The sequence below is a fragment of the Leucoraja erinacea genome, chromosome 22 (assembly GCF_028641065.1).
Source record: "Leucoraja erinacea ecotype New England chromosome 22, Leri_hhj_1, whole genome shotgun sequence".
NCBI lineage: Eukaryota > Metazoa > Chordata > Chondrichthyes > Rajiformes > Rajidae > Leucoraja > Leucoraja erinaceus.
Window position 1 is genome coordinate 2,933,190 of NC_073398.1, and position 24,052 is coordinate 2,957,241.

At 48.1% G+C, this 24,052-nt stretch overlaps 1 protein-coding gene across 1 annotated transcript in view; it reads left to right on the forward strand.

The window, feature by feature from the left end:
- ntn4 (netrin 4) overlaps positions 1–24,052 on the forward strand; it is an 88,017-nt gene that overhangs the window by 35,032 nt on the left and 28,933 nt on the right. The window contains 3 exon segments of the mRNA XM_055652775.1: positions 9,348–9,623; positions 19,131–19,166; positions 19,168–19,258. Coding sequence (XP_055508750.1) covers positions 9,348–9,623; positions 19,131–19,166; positions 19,168–19,258 — 403 coding nt within the window.

Genomic DNA, 24,052 nt, shown 5'->3' on the forward strand with positions numbered 1-24,052 from the left:
TTAAAAAGATCGAATCATTGTGGTGGCACGGTGGCAGATGCTTTTTATTTTGTATTTTGTTGGTTCACATGCTTGATCAATGGTGTTTTATCATTAATGTTTTATTATTATTAATGTTTAGTGTTTTCTAAGTCATTCGTTACTGTCACTGTATGTCATGTTGTCACTTGTGGGCGGAGCACCAAAGCAAATTCCTTGTATGTGAATACTTGGCCAATAAACGTACGTACTTACTTACCTACCAGGGCTGAGAAACAAGACGGCATCTCCATCTAGTCCTGGTTGAGAGGTAAGTGAGTAGGTTTATTGGCCAAGTATTCACATACAAGGAATTTGCCTTGGTGCTCCGCCCACAAGTAACAACATGACGTACAGTGACAGTTACCAATCACCCAGAAAACATTAAACATTAATAATTGATAAAACACCATTGATCAAGCATGTGAACCAACAAAATACCAGATCAAAGGGAGGCTACAGATCTTTGGCTGGAGTCGAGCAACTACTCGTGAATAAAACCTGTTTTAATGTCTGGCTGTGGCAGCTCTGACAGTCAGGTAGCAGTCAGTAGTCAATCCACCACGACATTGCCACTGGATATCAAGGAGCTGTGTTGGGCAGGGCTAGGAGTCCAGTACATGCGTCTATCAGCGTGCTGTGTGTTGAGAAAGCAAATGGCAAGATGAGCATTTGCTCCGATCCAACAGATGTTAAAGACGAGGAGGGAAGTGCAGTCGCTAGTCTCCAGAGATACTGGGAAATATTTTGGCAGATCGGAGAAGAGCAACATTTTTTCAGTTCTGGATGAAAGGAATGAGTTCTGGCATGCAGAGGTTGGTGAGGAGAGTTTGGCCTGTTCCGACAAGTTGTTTGTTCGATACAGTGGGAGGAGAATGTTACTGGTGATCAACACGGCACCAGAGGAATTTCATCGACTGGATGTTACATTTGAAGCTCAATGGTGGATGAGATGTTGGTTTTTGAAGGAGAAAGAAGCACAATTAGCGGGAAGAAGCAACTGAAGATAACCAGGAATGTATGGGGTTTCGCATACGATGAGTGTTTGACGGCACTGGGCCTCCACTCAACGGAGTTTAGAAGGATGATGGGGGACCTCATCGAAACTTAACAAATTGTGAAAGGCCTGGATAGAGTGGAAGTGGAGAGAATGTTTTCATTAGTGGGAGAGTCTAGAACCAGAGGCCATAGCCTCAGAATTAAAGGACATACCTTTAGAAGGGAGATGAGGGGGATTTTATTTAGTCACAGGATGGTGATTCTGTAGAATTCATTGCCACAGAAGGTTGTGGAGGCCAAGTCAATGGATATTTTTAAGGCGAAGACTGCCAGATTCTTGATTAGTACCGGAGTCAGGGGATATGGGAAAGATAGATCTGCCGTGATTGAATGGCCGAGTAGACTTGATGGGCTGAACTTCTGAACTTCTGAATTGAAGGATTGATTGAGGAAGTCACACTCAGATTTCATTTGGTCACCAGTCCAACCATAGATAAAGCAATGAAAGAGACACTGTACGTAGAAAGGAACTGCAGATGCTGGTTTATACTGAAGATGGACACAAAATGCTGGAGTAACTCAGCAGGACAGGCAGCATCTCAGAATAGAAGGTATGGGTGACCTTTCGGGTCGGGAATCTACTTCAGACTAAGAGTCAGGGGAGAGAGAAATGAGAGATGTGGATGGGAAGGGTGTGAAATCGAGAGATCAAAGGGGACAAAGGTCGACTGTATCCGGCGATCGGTACACAGAACATCTCCGCTCAGTCGGCCTAGACCTACATGATCTCCCGGTTGCTAAACACTTTAACCTCCCTCTCCCCAGACTCTCAGTCTGAAGAAGGGTCTCGAGAATGGAGCGGCTGGGTTTGTACACTCAGGAGTTTAGAAGGATGAGAGGATATCTCATTGAAACATATAAGATTGTTAAGGGCTTGGACACGCTAGAGGCAGGAAACATGTTCCCGATGTTGGGGGAGTCCAGAACCAGGGGCCACAGTTTAAGAATAATGAGTAAGCCATTTAGAACGGAGAAGAGGAAACACTTTTTCTCACAGAGAGTGGTGAGTCTGTGGAATTCTCTGCCTCAGAGGGCAGGTGGAGGCAGGTTCTCTGGATGCTTTCAAGAGAGAGCTAGATAGGGCTCTTAAAAATACTGGTCAGGGGATATGGGGAGAAGGCAGGAACGGGGTACTGATTGGGGATGATCAACCATGATCACATTGAATGGCGGTGCTGGCTCGAAGGGCCGAATGGCCTACTCCTGCATCTATTGTGTCTATTGTCTATTGACCCAAAACATCACCGATTCCTTCTATCCAGAGGTGTTGCCTGTCCCGCTGTTACCCCAGTATTTTGTGTCTGTCGGCAGTGAAGGTGATGTCGGGCATATTGCGGGAGTACCGCGCGCTCTCTGGGGTCCTTCAGCCTGGTGGGCAGGTTGCTGCTCCCTCTGGGGGTACCAACTGGTCAGGTAGCTGTCCATGGAGGATGCTGCATGTTGGGCACCCCCAGTAGGTGGTCCAGCGAGCTGGAGAGACAACAGCTACACCCGCTGCACCGGGATACTCTGACACCGCAGAGCACCGCCTCAGGCAGCCATCTTGGAGCATCTTGGAGCTATTCCGGGGAGGAATAGATCGGGTAGATGCACAGAGTCTCTTGCCCAGAGTAGATGGATTGTTGACCAGAGGACATAGGTTTAAGGTGAAGGGGAAAAGATTTAATAGGAATCTGTGGAGCAACTATTTCACACAAAGGGTGGTGGGTGTATGGAACTAGCTGCCAGAGGAGGTTGGTGAGGCAGGGTCTATCGTAACATTCAAGAAACAGTAAGACAGGTACATAGATGGGATGGGTGTGGAGGGATATGAACCAAACGCAGGTAGGTGGAACTAGTTTCAATGCTGTATCACTCTATGACTCTCTGGCTATGACTCAATGGTCTTGTACAGGGTCAAGCCACAGAACACACGGGCATGGCTCAGTCATACGTAGATATATTCCCGAGGACTGGAAGTTACCCGGGCGGCACGGTGGCGCAGCGGTAGAGTTGCTGCCTTACAGCGCCAAAAACACGGGTTCGATCCTGACTACGGGTGCTGACTGTACGGAGTTTGCACGTTCTCCCCGTGACCACATGGGTTTTCTCCGGGTGCTCTGGTTTCATCCCGCACTCCAAACACATACGGGTTTGTAGGTTAATTGGCTTTGGTAAAAACTATAAATTACAATGTTTAGGATAGTGCTAGTGTGCGGGGTGATCGCTGGCGCGGACTCAGTGAGCTGAAGGGTCTGTATCTACACTGTATCTCTAACGTCTGGCCACTAAAGACTAAATACGTGCAGGTTTGTACGTTAATTGGCTTCTGTAACTTTGTCCCCAGTGTGTAGGATAGAACTAGTGTACGGGGATTGCTGGCCGGCATGGACTCGGCTGGCCAAAGGGCCTGTTTGCCATGCTGTATCTCTAAACTAAACTACACTGAAGAAAGCAGTGTAGTTACAGAGCGTGCCTGATGAAACAGCATCTGCATGTCATCTCTCAGCACCAGAGATGCGTTTTCAATCCTGACCTCAGATGCCGTTTGTGTGGAGTTTGCATGTTCTTGCTGTGAACGCTTGGGTTTCCGCTGTGTATTCCGGTTTCCTCCCACATCCCAAAGACGTGTGGGTTTTTAGGATAATTGGCCTCCGTAAATTGCCCCCAGCGTGTAAAAAGTGGGATAACACACGGTACAGTAGTCATGGAAACATGCCTTGGACCCATCTTGTCCAAGCTGACCAACATGCACTAGTCAGCGGGACAGGCAGCATCTCTGGAGAAAAGGAATAGGTGACGTTTCAGGTCGAGACCCTTCTCCTGTGTTCAGTTCAGTTCAGTTTAGTTTATTGTCACGTGTACAGTGAAAAGCTTTTGCTGCGTCTTAACCAGTCAGCGCAAATACAATACGTAATTACAATCCAGCCATTCAAAGTGTACAGATACATTGTAAGGGAATAACGTTTAATGCAAGCTGAAGTCAGTAAAGTCCGATCAAGGATAGTCCGAGGGTCACCAGTGAGAGGAGACAAGAGGGAGTGGCCGGGTGACTAGTCCTTGATTATGCTGCTGGCCTTGCCGAGGTATAGATGGAGTCAATGGAAGGGAGGTTGGTTTGTGTGATGGTCTGGGCTGCGTCCACAATTCGCTGCCATTCCTAACAAATACCTGGAGTCAACATTCGCAAGATGCTCACTTGGTAAACAGGAAACCCTTTAAGTCACAAATATCTAATTTGTTTATTTTCCAAATCTCTTTTATCCACGGATTTTGTTTTGGTTTTAGTTTGTGGGTTTTGGCATGAATCGATCGACATTGCATTGTAGATTATTGCAACAGTAAAGAAAGCCAATTCCGTCCATTTACTCCATGCCCTTACTCTTCAAGATCTTGTGTTTATTCAACTTCATATTTACCATTCAATCTGCTTTCAACATTAGAAACATAGAAAATATTTGCCAGAGTAGGCCATTCGGCCCTTCGAGCCATTCAATATGATCATGGCTGAATTCCCACGTCCCTGCTTTTTCCCCATATCCCTTGATTTTGTTCACTCTTAAGAGCTAAATCTAACTCCAGTTTAAGTTCAAGTTTGCGTTTATTGTCACTTAACCGATTAAGGTGCAGTAAAATTTGAGAGTCTTGAAAACATCCAGTGAATTGGCCTTGACTGCTTTCTGTGGCAGAGAATTCCACAGTAAACAGCAGCAGGTGAGAGGGGATTGTAGGTGCAGCTTGTGAGTCGGGAGTGGGGTCGGAGGTCGTGGCACTAAACGGCGAGGAGACGGATTGGTCGGCAGGTCATTCCCTTCACATTCAGTTCACATTTATTTCATTTCAGTTTCTGGCGCTCTGCGCTGCTTTAGAGACACGGGAGGGGGGGGGAGGGGGGGGGGGGCGGGAGGGGGGCCATTTGGTGGGCCAGAGTTGTATTGCCGTTTCATTATCACGTGACCTCTGTTGGTCCAGAAAAACGGATAATCCAGAGAGGCCCTGAAACAGAGACTGCCATAAAGCTGATGTTTGACCTCTACTAGCGGAGCGGGGAGAGAGCAAATGTGACCCCGTTATTTAATAAAGGAGGGGGAAAACAGAATAGGGAACTGTGGAGCAACTGGGAATTCACCAGTTTAGTTTAGCTTAGTTGAGAGATACAGCACGGAAACAGGCCCTTCGGCCCATCCAGTCGGCACCGACCAGCAATCCCTGCACATTAACGCTATCCTACACACACAGGGGACAATTTACACATATGGCAAGCCAATTCACCTACATGCTTGTACGTCTTTTTCGAGTGTGGGAGGAAACCGAAGACCTCGGAAAAACACTACATGGCCAAGGGGAGAACGTACAAACTCCGTACAGGCAGCACCCATAGTCGGGATCGAACCCGGGTCTCTGATGCTGCAGGTGTTGTAAGGCTGCAGTTCCACCTGTTATTGGCAAACTGATGGAACTGATCATGAATAGACACTGGCAAATTATATTATAAGGTGGTCTGAACATGGTTACCTGTCTGATTTCAGATCCCATCATTTGTTACTACTGATTAATGAAGGTAAACCACATTTGATTTACTGGAAAGTGTTTTGTTTTGTTTGAAGATGTTACTAACAGGGTAGACAGCCGGAAGAAACAAGGAACTGCACATGCTGGTTTACAAAAAAAGACACAAAGTGCCGGAGTAACTCGGTGGGTCTGGCAGCATTGCTGGAGAACATGGATAGATGGTGTTTCAGGTCAGGACCCTTCTTCAGTGCTGGGGTAATTCACCTAGCCATGTTCTCCCGAGATGCTGCGAGACCTGGGTGTCATGGTACACCAGTCATTGAAGGTAGGCATGCAGGTGCAGCAGGCAGTAAAGAAAGCGAATGGTATGTTAGCTTTCATTGCAAAAGGATTTGAGTATAGGAGCAGAGAGGTTCTACTGCAGTTGTACAGGGTCTTGGTGAGACCACACCTGGAGTATTGCGTACAGTTTTGGTCTCCAAATCTGAGGAAGGACATTATTGCCATAGAGGGAGTGCAGAGACGGTTCACCAGACTGATTCCTGGGATGTCAGGACTGTCTTATGAAGAAAGACTGGATAGACTTGGTTTATACTCTCTAGAATTTAGAAGATTGAGAGGGGATCTTATAGAAACTTACAAAATTCTTAAGGGGTTGGACAGGCTACATGCAGGAAGATTGTTCCTGATGTTGGGGAAGTCCAGGACAAGGGGTCACAGCTTAAGGATAAAGGGGAAATCCTTTAAAACCGAGATGAGAAGAACTTTTTTCACGCAGAGAGTGGTGAATCTCTGGAACTCTCTGCCACAGAGGGTAGTTGAGGCCAGTTCATTGGCTATATTTAAGAGGGAGTTAGATGTGGCCCTTGTGGCTAAGGGGATCAGGGGGTATGGAGAGAAGGCAGGTACGGGATACTAAGTTGGATGATCAGCCATGATCATATTGAATGGCGGTGCAGGCTCGAAGGGCCGAATGGCCTACTCCTGCACCTAATTTCTATGTTTCTATGCTGCCTAACCTGCTGAGTTATTCCAGCACTATCTCCAGAAGACAAAGAATGTTGTGCGTGGTTAGACGGCGATCAGTGGTGTACCCAGGGACTAGTCTCGGGCTTTCCACAATTTCTATTGATGATTGAGTGTAATATGTTTGCTGCTGGTGCATATCAGAATGAGAAAGTCAACTGTGAGGATGAACGGGGACAAGGAGCTATAATCAGGTCAGTCGAGTGGCCTATGTAGAAGGTGGCAGATGGAGTACAATGTTGTCGAGAAGAACAGGAAAATAAAGAAAAAGTAATTGATGGGCACGGAATGAGAGTTTGCGTCTTCATTAGTTCAGTTTAGTTTATTGTCACATGTACCGAGAAACAGTGAAAGACCTTTTTGGTGCCCGCTATCCAGTCAGCGGAAAGACTGTACATGATTACAGTCGAGCCGTCCACAGTGTACAGATACAGGATAAAGAGAATTGCGTTTAGTGCAAGGTTAAGTCCCGTAGAGACCGACTGAAGATAGTCCGAGGGGCTCCTGTTGGTAGGTCAGGACCGCTCTCGAACTGGTGATAAGAGTTGGCATTTGAGTTTAGTATAGTGTCACGTTTGCCGGGGTACAGTGAAAAGCTATTTGCAGAAAGGAAAGATGCAGAGAATCAAATAATTCCGAGACAAGTGCATGTTTTCTGCTGGAGGACTAACGTAAGGAGATTTATTTATTGTTGTTGTACAGCATTCATCACTAAAGCTCAGGTTAAAATAGTGACACACAATGCTAGAGTAACTCAGCAGGTCAGGCAGCATCTCTGGAGAGAAGGAATGGGTGATGTATCGTGTCAAGAACCTTCTTCAGACATTTTTGTTCTTCTGACCCATCTCCTACTCCAGAGATGCTGCCTGACCCGCTGAGTTACTCCAGCACTTTGTGTCTATCTTTGGTGTAAACCAGCATCTGCAGTTCCTCCCTGCACTAAGGGAAGCTAAGCCTACCTTGGAGAGAGCCCGTAACAGATTGATACCTGAGATGAGATGGAAAGACACAAAAGGCTGGAGTAACTCGGTGGGATATTACCCGGACAAACTCCGAGCTTCGCAATGTGCAATGGTGGTGACGGAGTTATACATCGCCCCACTGTGAGGAAGGAATCTTAGACAGTATTGGGGAGAAAGACACCATTTTGTGGGAGCATGGCTGGTTACTCAAATCAAGTCAAGTTGACTGCCATAAGCACGAGTATGCTGAGCTACAGGTACAATAGAAATGCTCATTACAGGGGGAGCACCAACATTTCCGACTGAGGATTCAGGCACAGGGCGGCATGGTGACGCAGTGGTAGAGTTGCTGCCTTGCAGCACCAGGGATCCGGGTTCGATCCTGACTACGGGTGCTGTCTGTACGGAGTTTGCACATTCTCCCCGTGACCACGTGGGTTTTCTCCGGGTGCTCCGGTTTCCTCCTACACTGCAAAGACGTACAGGTTTGTAGGTCAATTGGCTTTGGTAAAAATGTGGAATAAATTGTCCCCAGTGTGTAGGATAGCGCTAGCGTTTGGGGATCGCTGGGTGGGCGCGGACTAGATGGGCCGAAGGGCCTGTTTCCGCGCTGTATCTCCGAACGAGACTAAACTAAATGACAGTGCACTGAGGAATGGCCACACCATCATTATCTGATGAAGCCATTTATCTGGTGACATAAGATAATGTAGATGCTGGAATCTTGAGCTAAGCACAAAGGGCTGCACTAACTCACTGGGTCAGGCGGCATCTGTGGAGGGAAAGTACAGGTGACGTTTTAGGTTGGGACCCGTCCTCTGACAATAACACCCTGAACTAACGCTTCTGTGGCTTACTCTCTCTCTCTCTGGAGCCTCCTCCAGACTGGGTGTCAGGGAGGGGGAAACTGGACATGTGGGAAGGTACACAACAACCAGCATCGATGACTCGGGAAGGGTGGAGCCCACAATGCTCCATTGTTGGCTGGGGATGAAGGAATACAAATGGTGACATTAGCAAGAGGACTAGGGTGGGAGAGTGATGGAGAGAGAGGGGGTGCAAGGGTTACTTGAAGCTGGAGAAATCAATATTCATGCCACTGGGCTGCAAGAGGTGCTGTTCCTCCAATTTGTGTGTTGCCTCACACGGACAACAGAGGAGGCCCAGGACAGAAATGTGTAGGAAGGAACTGCAGATGCTGGTTTAAACCGAAGATAGACACACATTGCTGGAGTAACTCAGCGGGACAGGCAGCATCTCTGGAGAGAAGGAATGGGTGACGTTTCGTGTCGAGACCTTTCTTCAGGCTGTGTGAAGAAGGGTCTCGGCCCGAAACTGCACCCATTCCTTCTCTCCAAAGATGTTGCCTGTCCCGTTGAGGTACTCCAGCATTGTGTGTCTATCCCAGGACAGAAAGGTCAGTGTGGGAATGGGAAAGGGAGTTGAAATATTTAGCAACTGGGAGATTGCGTAGACTAAGGCAAACTGAGCATCAGTGTACAGCGAAATGGTCATCCAGTGTGCACTTGGTTGCGGCCTGTGTCAGTTTATACAGCACTGTAAAGAATCTCGGGTCATTTTCCTATATAGAGTCTCTTTATAATAGAGACTCTAATATAATTCAAGAGAATTTGAATAAATTCATGTGGGGAAAGTGACAATTTGTTTGATCTCGGGCCAGTTATTCTGCCATATCGCCGTTTATCCCAAATTCATCGCCCGATATTGTGGGGGAAATCTAACATTTGAGTTCAGCATTTGGTCCGCTGATCCTCCCGTCTCTCTCCGCAGGTGATATTCCGCGCCCTCTCCCCGCCTCGTCCCGTGCGTGACCCGTACAGCCTCGGGGCCCAGGAGCGGCTGAGAGTCACCAACCTGCGTGTCCGGATGCTCAAACGCCAGGCCTGCCCCTGCTCAGCCCAGGACAGCGCCCTCAAGCCCCAGGCCTTCGCGCACTACGCCATCTACGACTTCATCGCCATGGGCAGCTGTTTCTGCAACGGCCACGCTGAGCGCTGCGAGCCAGCCGAGGGCTTCGCTCCAGACCCGGGCAACCCCCAGACTGTGGTACGTAACCCCACCAGCCCACAGACCATTCATTGGTCCTGTATCTCTCCATATCAATGTCTATATCTGTCCATATCAGTCTATATCTGTCCATATGAACGTCAGTATCTGTCCATATCAAAACCTCTATATCTGTCCATATCAACCTCTATATCTGTCCATATCAACCTCTATATCTGTCCATATCAACCTCTATATCTGTCCATATCAACCTCTATATCTGTCCAAATCAACCTCTATATCAACATCTATATGTCTCCATATCAATGTCTATATCTCTCCATATCAACCTCTTTGTCTCTCCATGAACCTAGCGGTGCTGGCTCGAAGGACCGAATGGCCTCCTCCTGCACCTATTTTCTATGTTTCTATGTTTCATATCAACCTCTATATCTCTCTATAACAACGTATATATCTCTCTATATCGACGCTAATATCTCTTGTTTCCCACTCCCCAGACTCTCAATGTGAAGATGGGTCTCAAACCGAAACGTCCTCTATTCCTTATCTCCATAGATGCTGCCTGACACGCTGAGTTTTTAAAAATTAAAATAAACTTTATTCACGTCAAAAATCGTATACGATACAGGAACTGTGCAAAAAATTATTCCGCCATTCACGGAAGCTACACATACATTCAATCCATCGTTACAGAGTGTTTTCACAATTTTACCCCCCCCCCCTTGCCACTCATGTGGCCCCCTGGTGTGATATCCCTTCCCTTGTTTGAGGGGCGTCTCCACCACACCCTGCCCCACTATGTTCATCAGCGGAAGGTCCCTAGACTTCTGCCCCGCTGAGTTACTCCAGCTTTGTGTGTCTCTCCGCAGACAAACCTGACAAGGAAGAGGTGTTGCCATGGTTGCAATTCACCCTGATTGGATTGGCTCACCTTTTCTCCTTCCTGCAGACTCTCAACAGAGCATAGATTGGTCGTTTTAAGTATGTGTAGGAAGGAACTGCAGATGCTGGTTTATACCGAGGATAGACACAAAGCGCTGGAGTAACTCAGCGGGTCAGGCAGCACCTCTAGTCTACCTCTCCCCTGACTGTCAGTCTGAAGAAGGGTCTCGGCACAAAATGTCACCTATTTCTTTTCTCCAGAGATGCTGTCTGACCCGCAGAGTTAATCCAGCACTTTGTGTCTATCTTTAGTCTTTTTAAGGCCAGATATTGTTTGAAACTTGCAGCAAGTTTAGTTTAGTTTAATTTAGAGATACAGCGTGGACACAGGCCCTTCGGCCCACCGAGTCTGTGCCGATCAGCGATCCCCGCACACTAACACTAGTCTACTCACCAGAGACAATTTACAGTTATACCTAAAAAGTCAATTAACCTGCAAACCTGTGCGTCTTTGTAGAGTGGGAGGAATCCGGAGCACCCGTGGAAAACCCACGCAGTTCACAGGGAGAACGTGCAAACTCCGTACAGACAGCACCCGTAGTCAGGATCGAACCGCTGTATGGTGGCAACTCTACCGCTGCGCCACGGTGCCTCTTGTCTCCAATGGTCCTGCTGTTCTGGGACCCCCGTTCTGGCATCTCAAACAGGCTGGGTTGATGTTGGCGGTGATTTCCTGACTGCTCTCCATTGCTGGACATCCCCTAGAATCCTGTGGCAGAAGCAGAGGTGTGGGATTCTCCTGCCTCTGGGAATTGGCTTCAGAAGGAACTGCAGATGCTGGAAAATCGAAGGTAGACAAAATGCTGGAGAAACTCAGCGGGTGCGGCAGCATCTATGGAGCGAAGGAAATTCGGGCGCCCGAAACGTTGCCTATTTCCTTCGCTCCATAGATGCTGCTGCACCCGCTGAGTTTCTCCAGCACTTTTGTCTATTTGGGAATTTGCTGCCTGGGTTGTGTAGAAGTTCTGAGCCGTCTCTCACCTGGATGGCCATTGAAGGGCTGTGGGGAAGAAGTGACAATCTTTGTATTATTTTTGTTCAGTTTAACATTTCTAATTATTTAACGGTTTCTAAATGTTTTACTGGTTTTTTTGCGTAAGTACAAAAAGTGCTGCTAATGATGATAAAATGCTGGAGCATAATAGACACAAAATGCTGGAGTAACTCAGCGGGTCAGGCAGGGCCGGATTTAGATGAAGAAAGGCCCTAGGCCAGTGATTCCCAACCTTTTTTAGCTCATGCCCCCTTGGGATCTTTTAATTTTTCTGTGCCCCCTCACCCCTGACATTATTAGCAGAAAAAAAGTACTTCAATATTATAATACCTTCCATAAAAATATCAGTGTCCATTAATTGCACATATATTCCCTTTTATTCTATTCCACAAACATCAAAAATATTTCAACTACATGGATTTAACTTTATTAGAACTGAAATTTAGGAGGCAACAGGGTGGTCGCTCTGTGGCCCTCTTCATTGAACCTGTGGCCCCCTAAATCCCAAAATTTTTCTGTGGCCCCCCCTGAAATTTGCCGTGGCGCCAGTTTGGGAATCACTGCCCTAGGCTATTCCACTTGTGAGGCCCCTCACAATCCCCCATGTAAGGCCCCTCCCAATCAGCCTATGGAGGCCTATAGGTCTATCCGGCCCTGCCGAGGCCTCCCTCGATCTCGAGCCCCTAAGCTTAAGCTTGTGAAGCTTATACGTAAATCCGGCCCTGAGGTCAGGCAACATCTCTGGAGAAACGGAATGGGTGGTGTTTCAGATCGAGATCCTTCTTTAGACTCAGGGTCAGGGGAGGGGGAAATGAGAGGGATGAAAAAGTTCAAAGAACAAATGAGCAAATGGTATGCGAAAGGATGAATCTCTGGAGGACAAGGATAGGTGGTGATGTTTCTGGTTCTTCTTTTTAGACTCTGGTTTAGATTCTATACGGGCTAATTCTTGGCATGGAGGGTGATTAGGAAGGCTTGTTGTACTTAAAGTGGATAGTAACTTGCTCCAGGTGGAACGCATCGCAGGTTATTGAGGGTTACTGAGGTTACACAGGTTGCATCGCAGATTATGTTTTAGTTTAGTTTAGAGATGCAGCGCGGAAACAGCCCCTTCGGCCCACCAAGTCCGTGCCGACCAGCGATCCCCGTACACAAAGCTATTCTACACACTAGGGACAATTTTACAATTTTTACCGAAGCCAAATCAATCCACAGACCTGTGCGTCTTTGGAATGTGGGAGGAAACTGGCGCACCCGGGGAAAACCCACGCGGGTCACGGGGAGAACGTACAAACTCCGTACAGACAGCACCCGCAGTCAGGATGGAACCCGGGTCTCTGGCGCTGTGAGGCAGCAACTCTACCGCTGCGCCACCGTGCCGCCCAGTTAGAGACGTTGCAGAGGCCGGAAAGCTCTGCGGAGGAGTCTTGGTCAGTCCACTTGTAGCGGGGGTGAATGGAGCTAGATAAATATACGAAGGGGAAGAGTTTACTGACACTGTATGGAGAGGGTGGGGCCAGGCGGTCTGGGATTATCGAGCCGGTGACATCTCAATGCTTCAGATGGACTTATTTCCTCATGTGATGGTTCATGGTTCTCAGTAAAACTGGGAGATGACAGCAGGGTGTAAAAGTATTTCAGTAGGATTTGATATTGGGCTCTTCACTTTCCAGAGAGCTTTTAAAATACTTAGCCAGCTTATGGAGATTAGTCTCACTTTGCTCGTATGTCAGGGATGAAATCTGTGTTTACATTTCTGAGCTCCACAAAGTATTTCCAAGCTGAAAGGCAGCATTCAGCCAATCACTCAGTCGCCCTACTGATCAAATGCTACTTTCAAACCTCATGGAGCTGTTCTGTATTAGTTTCCATTTCACAAATGCAGCTGAAAACGTAATGAGTTTGTGATGTCGTGAGACTAAATGTTACTTTTTATCCGTACTTTAGATGTGTGGTCAGGAGAGCATTTGTTGTCCGTCGAAGATAGACACAAAATGGTGGAGTAACTCTGCGAGTCAGGCAGCATCTCTGGAGAACGTGGATAAGTCACATTTCAGGTCGGAAACCTTCTTCAGACTGTCTGAAGAGGGATCCCAACCCCAAACGCCACCTGATCCTTCTCTCCAGATTTGCTGCCTGACCGGCTGAGTTACTCCGCCATTTTTGTCTCTATCTTCGGTATAAACCAGCATCTGCAGTTCCTTCCCGCACATTTTAGTTTTGTTTCTTTGTTTGGAGATACAGCTCGGAAACAGGCCCTTCGGCCCACCGAGTCTGTGCAGGCCAGCGATCCCTGCACACTAGGGACAATTTACACTTTGACCAAAGCCCATTAGCCTACAAACCTCTACGTGTTTGGAGTGTGGGAGGAAACCTGAGCCCCCGGAGAAAACCCACACAGGTCAAAGGTCAGTTTATTGTCACGTGGACCAATTAAAGTACAGTGAAATTCGAATTACCATGCAGTCATACTGAAAAAAAGCATCAAACCACACATAAAAGTTAACATAATCATCCACCACAGTGGATTCCCCATGTTCCTCACTGTGATGGAAGGCAATAAAGTCCCATCTTCTTCTCATATATATATATATCACGGGGAGAACGTGCAAACTCCTCGCAGACAGCACACGTTGTCAGGATCGAACCCGGCGCTGTAAGGCAACAACTTAACCACTGCACCACCGTGACGTCTGTTTTATTGACATTTATTGCCTATTCCTAAGTTTAGCTCTGCCTAATGCAGGCTGCCGTTCCACATTGTCCTTGCTTCAACAGATTGGAACCTCATTTTAAGATGTAACGGGCTCAGCCCTGTGCCCATTAGATCTGCAGTGGTTCATGGTGACACAAGAACTGCAGGTGCTGGTTTAAATTTTTATAAAAACATACAAAAATATATTCCTACAAAACATATATTTTTAAATGTTTTTCAAAACGTTGCCTCCTCTCACCTTAAAGTTCTGCCCTCTAGTCTTTAGCATGTCACCCTGAGGAAAACGTTCTGACTGTCTACCCTATCAAAGTCGCTCATAATTTTATACACTTATACACTCAGGTCTGAGCCCTTCATTAATCATTAGTTTAGCAAAAGACAGACACAAAATGCAGGAGTAACTCAGCGGGTCAGGCAGCTCCTCTGGAGAAAATGGCCGAGGAACCATGTTTCAGGTCGGGACCCTTCTTCAGACTGAATGTAGGAGTACAGTCAGTAGACTGGGATTAGATTACACTGTAGCTGGTCTGAGACTACATTGCACAGAGACCTATCATTGATCTTGCTTAGTACAGGTGTCAGAGGTTATGGGGAGAAGGCAGGAGAATAGGGTTGGGAGGAAGAGATAGATCAGCCATGATTGAATGGCGGAGTAGACCTGATGGACCGAATGGCCTAATTCTACTCCTATCTCTTATGATTTTAGGAAACGTCACCTATTCCTTCTCTCCAGAGATGCTGCCTGACCCGCTGAGTTACGACAGCATTTTTGTGTCTATCTTCGTCTCGGAGTTGCTGGGCCAGGTTTAAAGCATCAGATTGAAGCCTCGGCCATCAACTGAGGAATGGAGTATGTACGTGCTGGGTGGAAGGCAGGAAGGGAAGTCACCCGTCACTGGAGGGCACACTGCACAGCGAAGGTCCTTTCCTGGACACTCACCTTCACCCTCCGTCTGCCCTCCAGATGAAAGGCTAGGGCAGGCAAGACTGTGGACAGGTGTCAGCCAGCCTAGCAAACCAGGCAGCGAGCAGCAAACTGCTTTCCTTCAACATAAAAAACTGCCGTAACTCAGCGGGACAGGCAGCATCTCTGGAGAGAAGCCTGAAGAAGGGTCTCGACCCGAAACGTCACCCATTCCTTCACTCCGGAGATGCTGCCTGTCCCGCTGAGTTACTCCAGCTTCGGTTTAAACCAGCATCTGCAGTTCCTTTCTCCACAAACTGCTTTCCTTGTTCCCCCTGAAACAATGTCATGCATTTTTGATCTGGGCCCAAACCACAGCCGTACCTTATTGCTCATAATATGTTTTGCACAAACAAACATACGTGTATTGGAGTGCAGCTGACCTCGCTCAGACTGTTTTTGAGATGGAGGGCGATTATATTATTTTGTTTCTTATCACCGTAGTCCATCAGCAAGTTAAATATTTTGTTTACGCCTCACCTGAATATGGGAATAGTTTGCAAAGGAACAGGTCGGTCACAGAATGCAGTCCCAGGCCAGGCCCTTCGGCCCACAACGTCAGTGCCGAACAGAATGCCAAGACCAACTCATATCTGTGTAGGAATGAACTGCGGATGCTGGTTTACACCAAAGATAGATACAAATTGCTGGAGTAACTCAGCGGGACGGGCAGCATCTCTGGTGATAAGAAATAGGTGACGTTTCGGGTCCAGATCTGCCTTCTGCCTCTTATCTGCCAGCACATAATCCATATCTCTCCATATTTATGTGCCTGTCCAATAGTTTGTTAAACGCCACCATCAAATCTGCCTCCACCACCAACCCTGGCAGTGTGTTCCATGCACTCACCACCCACTGTGTATAAAACCTGCCCCGCACATCTCCTTGAAACTTTCCCCCTCTCTCAGGAGCAAAGAGGTCCTTCTGCAGTTGTACAGAGCCCTAGTGAGACTACACCTGGAGTATTGTATGTAGTTTTGGGCCCCTAATTTGAGGAAGGACATTCTTGCTATTGAGGGAGTGCAGCGTAGGTTTACAAGGTTAATTCCCGGGATGGCGGGACTGTCATGTGCTGAGAGAATGAAGCAGCTGGGCTTGTACACTCCTGAGTTTAGAAGGATGAGGGGGATCTCATTGAAACATATAAGATTGTTAAGGGTTTGGACACGCTAGAGGCAGGAAACATGTTCCCGATTTTGGGGGAGTCCAGAACCAGGGGCCACAGTTTAAGACTAAGGAGTAAGCCATTTAGAACGGAGACTTGGAAACACTTTTTCTCACAGAGAATGGTGAGTCTGAGGAATTCCCTGCCTCAGAGGGTGATGAAGGCAGGTTCTCTCGGTGCTTTCAAGAGATAGGGCTCTTAAAAATAGCGGAGTCAGGGGATATGGAAAGAAGGCAGGAACGGGGTACTGATTGTGGATGATCAGCCATGATCACATTGAATGGCGGTGCTGGCTCGAAGGGCCAAATGGCCTACTCCTGCACCTATTGTCTATTGTCTATTGTCTCCTTAATGTATTGATAATATTTGATATTTCCACCCTGGGAAAAAGGCTCTGACTGCCGACTCTATTTATTTCTTCATTATTTTATACACTTCTATCAGATCTGTATCCATCTAATCATTACCCACCAGGATTATTTTAACAAAAGATAGACACAAAATGCTGGAGTAACTCAGCGGGTCAGGCAGCATCTCTGGCAAATAGAGTGGATGTGGAGAGGATGTTGCCACTAGTGGGAGAGTCTAAGGCCAGAGGTCAGAGCCTCGGAATTAAAGAACGTTCCTTTAGGAAGGAGATGAGGAGAAATGTCTTTAGTCAGAGGGTGGTGAGGGCGGTGGAATTTATTGCCACAGACGGCTGTGGAGGCCAAGTCAATGGATATTTTTAAGACGGAGATGGATAGATTCTTGATTAATACAGGTGTCAGAGGCGTCACATGTGTCTAAGTGGGCTGGGTAGCCTTTAGAATAGCTATTCCCAGATTACGACAAGACGGGCCTTTGTTCTCCATTCCTGGGTGCCCTGAGAAAGGCTGGGGTAGGATTTCTCAAAGGCGGCGGAGACCCGGGTTCGATCCTGACTACGGGCGCTGTCTGTACGGAGTTTGTACGTTCTCCCCGTGACCTGTGTGGGTTTTCTCCGAGATCTTTCGGTTTCCTCCCGTACTCCAAAGACGTCCAGGTTTGTGGGTTAATTGGCTTGGTGCAAATGTAAAATTGTCCGTGGTGTGTGTAGGGCAGTGTAAGTGTGCGGAGATCGCTGGTCGGTACGGACTCGTTGGGCCGAAGGGCCTGCTTCTGCGCTGTATCTCTGAAATTAAAACACCTAACACACGGAGGTGGGAGATTTCTCTCTGTGGATGGGGATGATGCTGCAGGTTCCTGATCTTGAGACAGCGACAGATTCGGAGGCAAGTCCAGACGGGACGCGAATACTGAGCGCGTGAGTCATGCGTGGGGCGAGGGGAGCATTCCTTCACCGGCCTGTTGTACATTATCGTGTAGCAAGGAAACGCAGATGCAAGTTCACAACAAAGATAGACACAAAATGCTGGAGTAACTCAGCGGGACCAGGCAGCAACTCTGGAGAGAATGAATGGGTGATGTTACAGGTCCAGACCCTTCTTCAGACTGAGAGCCAGGGGAGAGGGAAGCTTGAGGTATGAAAAGGTACAGAACAAATCCGAGCCTTGCATCTAGTTCCTCTCTCCCCTGACCCTCAGTGTAAAGAAGGGTCTTGGCCCAAAACGTCACCTGTTCCTTTTCAGTGGAGATGCTGCCTGGTCCGCTGCATTACTCCAGCTTTTTGTGCCTATGTTGTACGTTACAGTGATGCATCGAGGATCTTTGATACATTTCCCTTCACTGTGCTGGGAGCTCATGTTTAGCGGTGAGGCCGGGCCTGTACAGAGTTTGTGCGTTCGCCTCGTGGGATTTCCCCGGGAGCTCTGGCCTCCGCCCGCCATTGCAAAGACGTACAGGTTTATCAGCTTTGGTCAAATTTGTACATTGTCCCCAGTGTGTGTAGGATAGTTCTCGTGTACTGGGTGATCGCTGGTCGGCACGGGCACGGTGGCCAAAGGGCCTGTTTCCACGCTGTATCTTTAAGCTCTTCCCTCTCTTCAGCCCGATATTTATGCCTCAACGAATTTCAATGTAACAGGAGATAGACACAAAAAGCTGGACGCAGCGGGTCAGGCAGCAACTCCGAAGAAAAGGAACAGGTGACGTTTGGGGTCGAGACCCTTGGTCAGACGCTGCATTGTAACAGGGTCATTCCCACATTGCTGACTATAGGCGCTTGGTGCTCTCAAATTGACTGCTGTGCTCTCACGATTACAACAGTAAGTGCGGCACGGTGGCGCAGCGGTAGAGTTGCTGCCTCACAGCGCCAGAGACCCGGGTTCGATCCCGACTACGGGTGCTGTCTGTATGGAGTTTGCACGTTCTCCCCGTGACTGCGTGGGTTTCCTCTGAGATCTTCAGATTCCTCCCGCACTCCCGAGACGTACAGATGTGTAGGTTAATTGGGTTGGTAAATGTAAAAATTGTCCCTAGTGTGTGTAGGATAGTGTTAATGTGCGGGGATCGCTGGTCTCTGTGGGCCCAAGGGCCACTAGGCATGTTTCCGCGATGTATCTCTAAATGAAACAAAACTCAATAGACAATAGACAATGGGTGCAGGAGTAGGCCATTCGGCCCTTCGAGTAGGCACCGCCATTCAATGTGATCATCCTCAATCAATACCCCGTTCCTGCCTTCTCCCCATATCCCCTGACTCCGCTATTTTTAAGAGCCCTATCTAACTCTCTCTTTCTTAGTATATCATATAATAGTATACCATACGAGGTTGCTTTCAGAGTGAAACGGGCTGGCCATCTCATTCACCGTTTGACCAGGTTGTTTATTCCTTCCCACGGCAGATCCATGGCAAGTGTATCTGTGAGCACCACACGATGGGGGGAACACTGTGGGACTTGTACCCCTCTGTACAATGACTGCCCGTGGAGGCCAGCGGACGGGAAGAAGGGACTGGCAAACCAGTGCCAAAGTAAGTCACCAGATGATCCTGCTCCTCTGGGGCACACACACCAAGCTGGAGTCACTCAGTGGCTCAGGCAGCATCTCTGGAGAGAAAGGGTGTCAGATAGAGAGAAAAGCTCTAGTGTAATAAGAAACTGCGGATGCTGGTTTAAACCGAAGATAGACGCACCTAGTCAGCCTAACGCAGCGGGACAGGCAGCATCTCTGGAGAGAAGGAATGGGTGACGTTTCGGGTCGAGACCCTTCTTCAGACTAGTTAGGGATAAAGGAAACAAGAGATATACAGTAGATGATGATGTAGAGAGATAAAGAACAATGAATGAAAGATATGCAACAGAGTAATGATGGATTATCTTTCGACTGACAGGGGAGCACGCAACAAAAGCTTGTCACTGCACCTTCGTAAGCTTAGTTTTTTGAGTTTATTGTCATGTGTACTAAGGAACAGTGACAAGCTTTTGTTGCATGCTCTCCTGTCAGTGGGAAGACAATACATGATTACAATCGAGCCATTTACAGTGTACAGATACATGATAAGGGAACAACGTTTTGTGCAAGGTATAGCCGGCAAAGTCCGATCAAGGATAGTCCGAGGGTCACCAAAGAGATAGATAGTAGTTCAGCACTGCTCTCTGTTTGTGGTGGGATGGTTCAGTTGCCTGATAACACCTGAACACAGAACAGACTCGGAATAAAAGGACGGTCCTTCAGAAAGGGGTGAAGCTTATGCAAAACGACAAGTCAGAGTCAGCAACGATGATCAAGGAAAGGTGGAGCCCACAATGGTCCATTGTTGGCTGTGGGGAAGGTGATAACGAGTGGATACAAACAGTGAAGCTCAGCAGGACGACAGTGAAACTAGTACGACGACTAAGGTGGGAGAGGGACGGACAGAGAGTGGATGCAAGGGTTCCCTGAAGTTAGGAAATCAATGATCATAACATTTGGTTTGTAAGCTGCCCTGGTGAAATATGAGGTGCTGTTCCTCTAATTTTCGATTGGCCTCACGGTGACAGCGGAGGAGACCCAGGACAGAAAGGTCAGTGTGGGAATGGGAATGGGAGTCAAAATGTTTGGCAGCCGGAAGATCAAGGCGGACTGAGCGAAGGTATTCAGCGAAACGATCGTCCGGTCTGCACATGGTGTCAGAATATAATGGAGTCCACAGCTAGAAAAAGCAGATGCAGCAGATGAGGTTGGAGGAGGTGCAAGTGGAGCTCTAGAAACATAGAAAATAGGTGCACGAGGAGGTCATTCGGCCCTTCGAGCCAGCACCGCCATTCATTGTGATCATGGCTGATCGTTCCCTATCAATAACCCGTGTCTGCCTTCTCCCCATATCCTTTGACTCCACTAGTCCCTGGAGCTCTATCTAACTCTCTCTTAAATCCATCCAGTGACTTGGCCTCCACTGCCCTCTGTGGCAGGAAATTCCACAAATTCACAACTCTCTGGGTGAAAAAGTTTTTTCTCACCTCAGTATTAAATGACCTCCCCTTTATTCTAAGACTGTGGCCCCTGGTTCTGGACTCGCCCAACATTGGGAACATTTTTCCTGGGTCTAGCTTGTCCAGTCCTTTTATAATTTTATATGTCTCTATAATACTCAGGAAAATGACAATAAAGATATACCAATACAATACAAGATCCCCCCTCATCCTTCTAAACTCCAGTGAATACAAGCCTAGTCTTTTCAATCTTTCCTCATATGACAGTCCCGCCATCCCAGGGATCAATCTCGTGAACCTACGCTGCACTGCCTCAGTCACAAGGATGTCCTTCCTCAAATTAGGAGGCCAAAACTGTACACAATACTCCAGATGTGGTCTCACCTCTGCTTCTCTGGGACCTCCTCAGACGGCTGGCAGAGGAGAGTTCCAGCCATGGAGTCGGGGATGAAGGCGTACACTTCCACAGGGAGAGCGTCAGGGAGAGGAGAAGGCTAAAGCAAGGTTCTGCTGGGTATTAAAGACACGGAGGGCTTCTTATCGAGAATGGAAGAGTCTAGAGCAGAGGAGGTGCGCCAATTGATGGGGGTACCAGCAACAGGAGGGCTATTTTCAGGGGGCAACAGGAGGAAAAGCAACCACAACAGGAGTACAAAGATTAGCGGCACGGTGGCGCAGCGGTAGAGTTGCTGCCTCACAGCGCCAGAGACCCGAGTTCGATCCTGACTGTGGGTGCTGCCTGTATGGAGTATGGATGTTCTAGCCGTGACCTGCGTGGGTTTTCTGTGGGAACTCCGGTTTCCCGAGGTGAACATGTTAATTGGATTCGGTAAAATTGTGTGTCGGTTAGTGTACGGGGTGATCACTGGTCGGTGTGGACTCTCTGGGCCGAAGGGCTGTCTCCGCACTGTATCTCTAAAGTCTAAAGTAAAAGGAGAGCCCTGCAAGAAGCACTCTGGGAGGTTCCCCCCAAAGATCCTATAGCGGAGCAAGATTGCCCACTCCTAAATGCAACGGGCTGACGTGTAGTACACAACGGAGCAGAACGTGGGCCTTTTTTTCATCCATTTCCGTAACCGGACCCGACCCGACCCGACCCGACCCGACCTGGCCCGCAGTGTAATCAACATTGTGGGGGAACAGTTTGTGTTAATAAATTAAAATTCTGAAAATGAGGAGAAGATTTTTACCAAATAGCTTTTATTTTTACGAGGATGTTTCCGTAACCGGCTTCCGTCTCCACACTAGTATCCCACGGGATCTTTGGTGCGGAGACGCAAACCGGTTACGGGAATGGGGCCGAAAATTACCCATGATTCTGCCCATGACCGTACTGCGTCTTTGTCGTCGAGTGGTCACTATAGGATCTTTGGCTCCCCCTGCCTTCTCACCCAGGAGATCACTTCGACCTCCTCACCGCAGTGACCGTGGCCCTCAAGATGCCCCTCGTACACCACTCTAACACCCCTCCCCTCACATCATGACCTGTGACCTCCGACCCTCATCTTCAGACCTCAGTACCCAGGTCTCCACCTCCCACCAGAGACAGAGCACAGGGCATCGCAAGCAGTGGTGGACCGGCCAGGGTGTCAGCTTGCCCGATGGCAAGTGGGCCCCTGATGAAGTGGGCCCCCTTTGTCTCCTGGCAACCAATATTTTTAGACCCAGTCCGCCACTGATCACAAGGCCCCATGTCTCAGGAAGGATGTGCTGGCTCTGGAGAGGCACATCAAGAGACGCGAATGGGCCGAATGGCCTAATTCTGCCCCTATCACTTATGCCAGAGAAGGTTTACGGGAATAATCCCAGGAATGAGTAGGTTAAGGTATGATGAGCGTTTTGACGGCACTGGGCCTGTACTCGCTGGAGTTTAGAATGATGAGGGGACACCTCATTGAAACTTACTGAATAATTAAAGAGTGAATGTGGAGAGGATGTTTCCACTAGTCTGAGAGTCTAGGACCAGAGGTCACAGCCTTTGAATTAAAGGACGTTCCTTTCGGAAAATGAGGAGGAATGTCTAATTCAGACGGTGGTGAATCTGCAGAATTCATTGCCGCAGAAGGCCATGTCAGTGGATATTTGTAAGGCAGAGATAGATAGATCCTTGATTAGTACGGGTATCATGGGGTTATAGAGAAAGGCAGGAGAATGGGGTTAGGAGGGAGAGATAGATCAGCCATGATTGAATGGCGGAGTAGACTTGATGGGCCGAATGGCCTAATTCGGTCCCGAGCAGTTATGAACATGACAAACTTTAGCTGGGTCAGTGGTTCAAGAGTTCAGGATTGAAGTGATATGGGAATGGTGTGGATATGTGGCATGCGGACATTGTGTGTGTGTGGCCCGTTTTCACGAGAAGTTCGGTATAGTGCACCTGAAAAAGAATCGATCTCTTTGTGTACAGGAAGATAACTGCAGATGTTGGTTTACACCGCAGATGGACACAAAATACTGGAGAATTACAGCATCTCTGGAGAAAAGGAATAGGTGACTCTTCGGGTCGAGACCTTCTTCAAACTGAGAGTCAGGGGAATGGGGAATCTAAAGATAAGAGGAGTTTCTCCCTTCCCTGACACACAGCATGAAGAAGGGTCTCGCAAGTTAATGAGCGATAGGAGCAGAATTAGGCCATTCGGCCCATCAAGTAAATTCCGCCATTCAATCATGGCTGATCTATCTTTCCCCTTCAACCCCATTCTCCTGCCGTTTCCCCATAACCCCCGACACCCGTACTAATCAAGAATCTATCTATCTCTACCGTAAAAAATATCTGTTGACTTGGCCTCCACAGCCTTCTGTGGCAATGAATTACACAGATTCACCACCCTCTGACTAAAGAAACTCCTCCTCGCCTCCTTCCTAAAGGATCATCCTTTTATTCTGTGGCCTCTGGTCCTAGACTGTCCCACTAGTGGGAACATCCTCTCCATGTCCACTCCATCCAGGCCTGTGCCCACCTGTGTTATGTTCTACGGACATTTTTTTTAAATTCAAAAAAGGTATTAAATTATTTAAAAAACATGACATTACTATAAAACAACCCAGAACCCACTGCCATAATACAATACAAACAAATATCCTCAATAAGAAACTATACAGCTATTTTACACTCCTTGCCAACGATGCATTCAACACCCAGCGGAGCCCAGCGTTCCCGCTACTCCCCCAGGGTGCCCGTGGACAGGGCGCATTCCCTTTCTAACCCCACCCGGGCATGGACGTAACCCCGGGAAAGGGGCGGGCAGCCGGCTCTCCACCGCCTGGCGCCGTGACTCGCCGATGACCAGCTTGGCCTCTACGTCCATCTTGGAGTTGGTCGGGGTCAGCTTGTGGGGTGAAGCTGGAGCGAG